The 10374-nt window shown below is 51.5% G+C and overlaps 1 protein-coding gene across 1 annotated transcript; it reads left to right on the top strand.

Annotated features, from left to right (window-relative positions):
- The first annotated feature begins 3031 nt into the window (after positions 1-3031).
- On the top strand, positions 3032-9910 carry LOC115898194 (tubulin alpha-3 chain-like). The gene is made up of 5 exons (XM_030932016.1): positions 3032-3112; positions 5136-5358; positions 6276-6424; positions 7044-7724; positions 9528-9910. Exons 1-5 carry the CDS (start codon positions 3032-3034, stop codon positions 9822-9824), a joined length of 1431 nt encoding a protein of 476 aa, XP_030787876.1. The 3' UTR covers positions 9825-9910.
- Positions 9911-10374: the final 464 nt, after the last annotated feature.

The raw sequence follows: 10374 nt of genomic DNA, 5'->3' as shown, positions 1-10374 counted from the left end.
TCTAAGATGTTCTCACATCAATGAAATCACTTGATGATGCATTGTCGAGAACGTATCCCAGCTGCTGAGGGATGCATGGCTGGACTGAAGAGCACCGCGTGATGTGGGCTACAGCTGAGTTCTGTGCATGACGTGGTTGGAGCCCTGAGGAAGGGGAGGGCTATGGACTGAATGGTGTCCCCCGCTGCCAATATTAGACACTGAAGCGCTAGTCCCCAATGTGACTGTATTTGGGGACAAGGCCTGTAAGGAGATGGTGAAGGTTAAGTGAGGTCATAAGGGCGGGCCCTGATCCAATAGGATTCGTGTCCTTACAAGAGACCAGAGAGCTTGGGTGCTACCTTCCCATGGGAGGACTTGGTGAGAAGGTGGCTGTGTGCAAACCAGGAAGAGGCCTCTGGGGCTTTTAGCCTCCAGAACTGTGAGAAAATAAAACCCTGTTGTTTAAGCCACTCAGTCAATGGTATTTTTTTAGGGTGCCTGGGGCTGACTAATACAGAAGGATTCGCCCTCCCGGGGAGAAGAGGCGGGGGCCAGTGGCCTCCTCTGATTTACCTGGCTGTAGTCCGCAGAATTCGGTCCCTGCACCTCCGCCTTCTGCCAAAGCATCCTTCTAAGGGCAGACCTGATCGCACTGTCCAGAGGTCCCCAAAGGCCACAGAAAAGTCTCAACTCCTGGACCTCACGAGTCCCATCCCACTGGTGGAGCTTCCTGTCTCTGCTCTGCTCTCCTCTCAGGAGGGAAAGTTAAGGGCCTGCTTGGCCACCCTCTAGGGAGGTGCCATGATGGGATGCTGCATCCTAGTGATGAGCTGGGGGTAAGCCAGCACGTCTCTTCTGGTGCTTCTCCCAGAACTGAATGCACACTGTTAAGATGATCTTCAGGCATGGAAGAATCAAATCGCGAAGAATCATACACATGTAGTCCCAGCCTACAAGGAAGGCTGAGGCTTGGGGATCACTTCAACCCAGGAATTTGAGTCCAGCCTGGTCAACACAGTGAGAACCAGTGTCAAAAAAACCAAATAAATAAAAAGGAAGAATCAGGTGATTGTTCCAGACTCCTCCAAAATGGGTATGGGGTCCCCACTCTGCTCTTCCTGGGACAGGGGTGTGACTTCTCCTTTCCTGTTGGCCATAAACCCACTCCTTCCCACTAAAGAAATGAGAAAAGAAAAAGTATTCACAGCACTTTGAGTTATGTGAGGTGTGCAGAATTTATCAGGCCCAAAAAGACAGGAATATGGACTTCAGTCACACCCCTCATACCCATGCCCCGGGGTGACTGTTTAAAGGCATTTTGTTTCTGACTAGCTTAACCCATTATCTTCCTGTTCCTTGAATTTGTGATACAAAAGACAATGTAGACAATATAGAGACAATAAATAGCTTGTTTTTTTTTTTTTTTTGAGATGCAGTCTCACTCTGTTGCCCAGGCTGGACTGCAATGGTTTGATCTTGGCTCACTGCAAACTCCACCTCCCGGGTTCAAGTGATTATCCTACTTCAGCCTCTCAAGTAGCTGGGACTACAGGCGCTCACCACCACGCCTGGCTAATTTCCGTATTTTTGGTAGAGACAGGGTTTCATCATGTTGGCCAGGCTGGTCTCGAACTCCTGACTTCAAGTGATCCTCCCGCCTTGGCCTCCCAAAGTGCTGGGATTACAGGTGTGAGCCACCACGCCCGGCCCAATAAATAGCTTATGTTATTTTAATATAAATTCCTCAGGCCAGGCCAGCTGAGGTGGGAGGATCCCTTCAGGTCAGGAGTTCAAGACCAGCCTAGGCAACACAGCAAGACTTCCTCTCTAATTTCAAAATTCTTGGTAACTTAGGAACTGTCTCTTCTTTTCCTTTAAAAACCCACTTGTAACTGCTGCTAATTAGAGGTGTATATTAAGACAACTTGCATCTCCAGGATTGCACTTCTCAAACTTGGCACAAATAAACTCTTTTTTTCAAGTTGGTGTTTCACTCTGTCACCCAGGCTTGAGTGCAGTGGTGTGATCTTAGCTCACTGCAACCTCTGCCTCCCAGGTTCAAGGAACTCTCCTGCCTCAGCCTCCTGAGTAGCTGGGATTACAGGCGCGTGCCACCATGACTTGCTAATTTTATTTTATTTTTTGTAGAAACGGGCAAGGTGGGTCTCACCACGTTGCCCAGGCTGGTCTCGAACTCCTGACCTGAAGTGATCCTCCTGTCGTGGCCTCCCAAAGCACTGGAATTACAGACATAAGCCGCTGTGCCTGGCCCAACCTCTCCACTTAGGCTAATTTTGCCTCCTTCCTTTTTTTTTTTTTTTTTTTTTTTTTGACGGAGTCTGGCTCTGTTGCCCAGGCTGGAGTGTGCAGTGGCCTAATCTCAGCTCACTGCAACATCTGCTTCCCAGGTTCAAGCAATTCTCCTACCTCAGCCTCCCATGTAGCTGGGATTACAGGTGCCTACCACCAGCCCCCCGTAATGTTTGTATTTTTAGTAGAGACGGGTTTTCACCATGTTGGCCAGGCTGGTCTCGGGGAACTGTTGACCTCGGGTGATCCACCTGCCTGGGCCTCCCGAAGTGCTGGATTGCAGGGTTGAGCCATCGCGCCCAGTCCGTTTTCTCCTTTTGGGTCACAAAAGTGATTGAATCCTGCCACTTCCCGGGTGCTGGGTGGGAACAGGGAAGAGGGGGGTGATTGCAGTACTGCTGTGACTTGGGTAGATGGCGGGAAGGCCTCTCAGAAGCGGCCTTGTTTGCAAAGATCTGAAAAAGGCTTGGAGAGGAGCAGGCTCGGGGCATTCAGGGAGGGGCAGTGGCACACTGGGAGCGAGGCAATGTTCCGTGACCCACAAAAGCCGTGCAGTAGCTGTTCCCCTGGTCAGAAGACACCCCGGAAATGCCTCAGCACCCGCGAATCCTTTGATTACCCCTCTGCCTTCCCGCCAATCCTGCATCCAATCAGAGAGCGTCCCCACTACACGTGTTGAGCAACGGCCAATAAGAACTGGGACCCGGCCCTCGGCCCGCCTCCCAGGAACTCCAAGCCAATGGCAGCCTGGCAGCGGCAGGCCAATCCCGTGCAGCGCGCGCGGGCGGACGGTTGCAGTTGGCTCTCAGCAGCTGTGGCAGTCGGTTGAGGTCTGGAAGCAGCGTCGGGCGAAACCGGCGGAGTTAGCCATGGTAAGACCCGGGTCATTCCCGCCCCGCAGACGCCCAGGCAGATGAAGTTGGCCTCGGGCGGACGGAGGGACGTAGTTGCGGGCCTGGGCGCTGAGAGGAAGCCGGAGAAGGACGCGGGGTCTAGTGCGGGACAGGAGGACACGGAATCGTCTCCTGGATCTGCAGGTCCCAGGGCAGGGACGGCGGCTTTTGTTTTAAATGAAACTGCCGGTCTTTAGTCAGTGGACGGAGACCGTTGACGGTGTCCAGTCCCCAGAGAGCAAATAGTGGCGTCGCCTGCTGAAGACGGAGGGCGCTGCTCCCGCTTTCCAGCCTCCACGTGGGAGTGCAAGAGTCTGTGCTCCGGCAACGACTGAGCAGCCCCAGGAGCCTTAGCTGACGGGGCTGGGGCTGCGGACGTGGGTCAGATTAGGAATTACGGTTCAGACGCCGCTGAAACATGGCCTCGTTCACTAGAGGCAACACGTCAGCCCAGGCGCGGTGGCTCACTCTTGGAATCCCAGCCCTTGGGGAGCTGGAGGCGGGTGGATCACCTGACGTCTGGAGTTCAAGACCAGCCTGACCCAACACGGCGAAACCCGGTCTCTACAAAAAAATACAAAAATTCCCCGGGCGGGGTGATGCGGGACTGTGGTTCCAGTTGCTCGGGAGGCTGAGGTGGGAGGATCAGCCGAGCCTGGAAGTTTGAGACTGCAGTGAGTCCTGATGGTGCCACTGCACTCCAGCCTGGGCCACAGAGACCCTGCCTCAAAAAAACAAAAAAAGCAACCCATGAACATAACAGATTCCCAAGTCCCAAGTCTGAATACCTGTGGTTTGTCAGTTATCCTTTTTTTTTCTTTTCTTTTCTTTTCTTTTTTTTTTTTTTTGACAGCACTCAACAAATGCTCTGTTGCCCAGGCTGGAGCACAGTTGTGGGATCACGGCTCCCTGCAGCCTTGAACCCCTGGGTTCCAGCAGTTCTTCTGCCTCAGCCTCCCGAGTAGCTGGTACTACAGGTGTTTGCCACCACACCTGGCTAATTTGTAAATTTTTCACAGGGACAGGGTCTCACTGTGTTATCCAGGCTGGTCTCAAGCTGGTCCCAAGCGATCCTCTCGCCTCAGCCTTCTAAAGTGCTGGGATTACAGGAATGAGCCACCACACCCGGCTTGGCAGGGTTTAAAGAAACCACCAAAGGACAGTGCAGTGTCCCAGCACTGATGATGTCTGGGAGCCATTACACCTGTAGACTTCAAGGGGTGGAGAGAGGGAGTGGTTACAAGAAATTGAGAGGGCAACCTGCCAAAAGTGTGGCCTTAAGAGGGATTCAGGTCACGCACAGCAGTTGAGCAGGAAGGGGCCAAGGAGGGAGTACCCTGGCGTTGCTCTCCTCCAGCCCCCCAGGATCCCACTGCTGCCTGCTATTGACCAAACCAGCAAGAAGCCAGAGGGCAAGGGAGGCCTCTGATGCTGTTCTCAAGGGTCGGCCTCTGAGAGCACAGAGCAGATGGTGAATGATGGAGGGGTGGATCTGGGGGCAGAGAGAGGACACACACTGAGCACCTGGGCTTGGACCATGGGGACCTGAGACCTACTCTGTATTTCCTTACCCAGCCCAACTACCTTATCCTTTGATCAGGACATAATCAGAAACTGCTATATATTCTTCAGAGAATTACTGTGACTGGCTATAATGTGGGGTTGATTATTGACATTACATGGCTTCCAAGTGTTAAAATAACCTAATTTTTGTGTAGTGGAAAACAGGTTCTAGGGCTACCTGTAGAACTTAGTAGCTAGTATGGTTTACAGCAAGTTAGTTTTCACAGGGCTAAAGGGATCAGTCCCCTAACCCTCCTAGGAAATGCCAACTGCGAAAGCACCAGATACTGAAGCGCTATATAAATATTAAATTCAAATATTTTGCATGCCATATAGCTTCAAGTTGCCTTGAAATGAATGGGTTCACATTTATGTTCCGGTTCACAGCGCGAGTGTATCTCTATCCACGTGGGGCAGGAGGGTGTCCAGATCTGCAATGCCTGCTGGGAACTGTACTGCCTTGAACATGGAATTCAGCCCGATGGTCAGATGCCAAGTGATAAAACCATTGGTGGCTCGGACGACTCCTTCAACACGTTCTTCAGTGAGACTGGGGCTGGCAAGCATGTGCCCAGAGCAGTGTTTGTGGACCTGGAGCCCACTGTGGTCGGTAGGTGCCTGGGCACTGGATGGCAGCTTTCCTGAGAGGGTGGGAGAGCAGTGGTAAAGCCCCACGTGGGTTCCTTTGAATCCTCCTGCCGAAAGGATGGGATGGACAGGCATATGCCCCTGGCGTTGTTTGGAGAGAAACTGAAAGGTTCGTGATGAAAGTGTGAGACTTGGCTCCTAATCTAGGAAAACCTGACCTACAGGGAAAAGCTGCTTTGCCAACAGTGAGATGGGCTGTGGAGAGATTCCCTTGTGGCTGCCTCAGCCCTGCTCAGATGGCCCTGCCTGCAGGGTACAGTAGCCTTGGTTCCCTCCTGAATGCTCTGCACTCTTTTATGCTGGTGCACCAGAGTCTTGACCTGCATCTTAGGCATAGAAGGTAAGTACAGAACAGTCATTTGCTTCCTTCAGAATGGCAGCCTGAGGTAGTTTCCAAAGGGAGCTGCCAAGAGGCAGCACCTTTCAGTGGCCCCCCAGGAAATGACAGCATCACCTGAAAGCCTGTGAGACCCAGGTCATCCAGGGTGCCCTGATGGGACTGCCTGCAGAAGTCACACTGATCTGGTGACTTCCCAGGTTGTAAGAGTTTTTAACTTCACAGCCTTTGATGTAGCTACACATAGGAAAGAATTATGTACCTGCGTAGGAGTGCAAGAGCTTATTTCCTTTCACTAGGAACTGGTCGTGCTGACATTTATACCACAAGCTGAGTGTAACTTCGTAAAGTCATAAACTGCATATGCAGTTTGGTTATCACACAGAGACATTGTCTACCAGATGCTGCCGCTGTTGACCTATGACTTGTAGGTCATGTACTTTGAACAGCATGTACTCTGTAGAAGTGAACAGTCCTGGAATGTGTCCATCTTGGTGAGTACGGGCCTTAAAGATTCATAGCACACACTGTCTCTTTTGTAGATGAAGTGCGCACAGGGACCTACAGGCAGCTCTTCCACCCGGAGCAGCTGATCACTGGGAAAGAATATGCAGCCAATAATTACGCCAGAGGCCATTACACCATCGGCAAGGAGATTGTTGACCTAGTCCTGGACCGGATCCGCAAACTGGTAAGAAGAGAAGGTTTCATGTGGCCATTGTCTTGCATGGGAGGGTAGTTCTTGGAAGGTGAAAGGGAGGTCATTTTATCAAAATTTAGATCAGCATGTTGGCCGGGCGTGGTGGCTCACATGTGTAATCCCAGCACTTTGGGAGGCTGAAGTGGGTGGATCACCTGAGGTCGGGAGTTTGAGACCAGTCTGGCCTACATGGTGAAACTCTATGTCTACTAAAAATACAAAAATTAGCTGGGTGTGGTGGTGCACCCCCGTACTCCCAGCTACTTGAGAGGCTGAGGCAGGAGAATTGCTTGAACCTGGGAGGCAGAGGTTGCAGTGAGCTGAGATTGCACCACTGCACTCCAGCCTGGGCAACAGAGCAAGATTCCATCACAAACAAGCAAACAAACAAAAACTTAGACCAGCATCTTGAGTCCTACTGAGTCTGCAATAGTGATTTGTCTGTAGATCTTTGTCTGCTTTTCTTTGCTTCAAAGTGTACTGCGTGTTTATTATGGATGATTTGAATCCGTATCAAGTCTTCAGAGGCAAAGAGAAGTGGCCCTGGCTTGTTGGAGGTTGGTGGTGTGGCTTCCACGGGCATTGACTCACGTTGTCTGGTTTCTCTCAGGCGGATCTGTGCACGGGACTGCAGGGCTTCCTCATCTTCCACAGCTTTGGGGGTGGCACTGGCTCTGGGTTTGCATCTCTGCTCATGGAGCGGCTCTCAGTGGATTACGGCAAGAAGTCCAAGCTAGAGTTTGCCATTTACCCAGCCCCCCAGGTCTCCACGGCCGTGGTGGAGCCCTACAACTCCATCCTGACCACCCACACGACCCTGGAACATTCTGACTATGCCTTCATGGTCGACAATGAAGCCATCTATGACATATGTCGGCGCAACCTGGACATCGAGCGTCCCACGTACACCAACCTCAATCGCCTGATTGGGCAGATCGTGTCCTCCATCACGGCCTCCCTGCGATTCGATGGGGCCCTGAATGTGGACTTGACGGAATTCCAGACCAACCTAGTGCCATACCCCCGCATCCACTTCCCCCTGGCCACCTACGCCCCGGTCATCTCAGCCGAGAAGGCCTACCACGAGCAGCTGTCCTTGGCTGAGATCACCAATGCCTGCTTTGAGCCAGCCAATCAGATGGTCAAGTGTGACCCTCGCCATGGCAAGTACATGGCCTGCTGCATGTTGTACAGGGGGGATGTGGTCCCCAAAGACGTCAACGCAGCCATCGCCACCATCAAGACCAAGCGCACTATCCAGTTTGTGGATTGGTGCCCGACTGGATTTAAGGTATGACTAGGTGATGTGGAGGCCTTTCCGCAAGCAGCAGACGCACAAAATAACACTGTCCCTGAAGGCCCGCATCCTTTGGGGAGATTATCCCTGTTCCACGGGCTAGGCATGTGGGCATAAAGTAGTGAACCAGAGTTGATAATTGAATCACTGAAATTTTTTTTTTTTTTTTTTTGAGACAGTCTTGCTCTGTCGACCAGGCTGGAGTGCAGTGGTGTGATCTCAGCTCACTGCAACTCTTGCCTCCCGGGTTCAACCAATTCTCTGGCCTCACCCTCCCAAGTAGCTGGGATTACAGGTACCCACCACTACACCCGGCTAATTTTTGTATTTTCAGTAGAGACGGGGTTTTACCATGTTGGCCAGGTTGGTCTTGAACTCCTGACCTCAGGCGATCTGCCCACCTCAGCCTCCCAAAGTGCTGGGATTACAGTCTTGAGCCACTGGGCCCAGCCCAGTGATGTCTTTTGAACTCTCTTTCTGAGTCATCACACTATATATCTGTGGTGATATTTATTTATTTATTTATTTATTTATTTATTTTTTGAGATAGGGTCTTGCTTTGTATCCCAGGCTAGAGTACAGTAGTGTGATCCTGGCTCACTGCAACCTCTGCCCTCAGGCTCAAGCGATTCTCTCACCTCAGCCTCCCGAGTAGCTGGGACCACAGATATGCACCACTATGCCCGGGTAATTTTTTTTTTTTTTTTTTTTTGAGACAGTCTCGCTTTGTCACCCAGGTTGCAATGCAGTAGCGTGATCTTGGCTCACTGCATCCTCCACCTCCCAGGTTCAAGAAGTTCTCTGCCTCAGCCTTCCAAGTAGCTGGGATTACAGGCACCTGCTAATTTTTGTATTTTTGGTAGAGATGGGATTTTGCCATGTTAGCCAGGCTGGTCTCGAACTCCTGGCCTCAGGTGATCCACCCGCCTTAGCCTCCCAAGTGCTGGATTACAGGCATGAGCCACTGCACCCAGCTAGTATTTGTATTTTTAGTAGACATGGGGTTTCGCCATGTTGGCCAGGCTGGTCTCAAACCCCTGGCCTCACGTGATCTGCCCGCCTCAGTCTCCCAAAGTGCTGGGGTCACAGGCTTGAGCCACCACACCTGGCCTGATGTTGTCATTTATAGAACAAGTGTGCTGATCCCTGCTCCAGTTGACCCTGTGCACTGCTGCCAGGATGTCAGGTCATGTTAATCCCGAGTTCTGAAACTTGGAATGCTTCCCCTTTGGTTACCACCTTGGAATGCCACCCCCTACTTAGGCAGGCACATGGACCACTTCGACCACTTCCTGATGCTGTGGTAGCAGCATTCATATGACTCTTGACCCATGATCTGCTACCTTTGCATATCCACAGTGGCTTGTTTTGTGGGTTAGAAGTGGGTATGATGTTCCTTGTGATAGCATGGGGAAGAGATGTGTACTCTGAATCTATCTGGGTGGAAAAAGTTTAGCTACAGAATTTAATTGTAATCTACAAAGAAGACAAGCAGCATACATTTTCAGAGGGAAGACTGTCTTCACCTGGGCACCAATCACATGTCACAGGTACTAGGACACAGCCCTTTAGGTAGCTTAGGATCCCACCAGGGTGGCTACCTCCAAGGTTCCTTTCTGTGTTCTCCATCTGGAACTATCACCCTGCCTGGCGCAGAGAAGGGCTTAGTGACGTTTGTGAGGTGAACTGCGTATTCTCCTTGTCACCTACAGGGTGTCTTCTGTTTGAGGAAAAGTAGCTACCATTTCTAGGTTTGATATAAGCTTCACAGACTGCTTTATTTCCCTTCTCTGGCAGGTGGGCATTAACTACCAGCCCCCCACAGTGGTCCCTGGGGGAGACCTGGCCAAGGTGCAGAGGGCCGTGTGCATGCTGAGCAACACCACGGCCATCGCGGAGGCCTGGGCCCGCCTGGACCATAAGTTCGATCTCATGTATGCCAAGCGGGCCTTTGTGCACTGGTACGTGGGCGAAGGCATGGAAGAGGGAGAGTTCTCTGAGGCCCGAGAGGACCTAGCAGCTCTGGAGAAGGATTACGAAGAGGTGGGCGTGGATTCCGTGGAAGCTGAGGCTGAAGAAGGCGAAGAATACTGAGGGGAGGGTGTGGTGAGTTCTCCCCTGCCACCCCCAGGATAGCTGCTTTCAAGTTGTTTGCAATTAAAGTTTCTGTACAAAACCAAGACTTCTGTGTGTCATGCAGCTTAGTTCTGCCTTACAGGAGCTGGTGGGACCCCAGAGACTGCATGGACAGCAGTGGGGTGCTAGCCTGCCCTGCTGGCGTGGGGTTGGGTGCAGCAGGACCGTACATACTTAAGCAGCTGCCACGGAAGTAAACTGACCAGGGGAAAACAGTGTTTCTTCAAAGCCAAGCGTTCAAAGTATAGATTTTCTAAATTCTAGGAAAGCAGAGTCAGGGTTTTCAATTGAATTTGCGAGTTTTTGGGCTTCTTTATTGATGGGTCATGCTGGCTAAAAGGAAGAGACTAGAAGTGAAGTGTTGGAGGTCTGTGGATGGGGCTCGTCCGTGAAGTCTCTAAAGCTGTGGGTCAAATGTGTAAGGTCAGGACATTTTAGAGGGGGAAAGGGTATTAACCAAGTTCTGCACAGCATTCATGACCCACAGAAAGTCACAACACATCCATGC

Source organism: Rhinopithecus roxellana, chromosome 6 (genome assembly GCF_007565055.1).
Source record: "Rhinopithecus roxellana isolate Shanxi Qingling chromosome 6, ASM756505v1, whole genome shotgun sequence".
NCBI lineage: Eukaryota > Metazoa > Chordata > Mammalia > Primates > Cercopithecidae > Rhinopithecus > Rhinopithecus roxellana.
The sequence above is the reverse complement of the archived record's forward strand: the minus strand, read 5'-3'. Positions and strand labels throughout refer to the sequence as shown.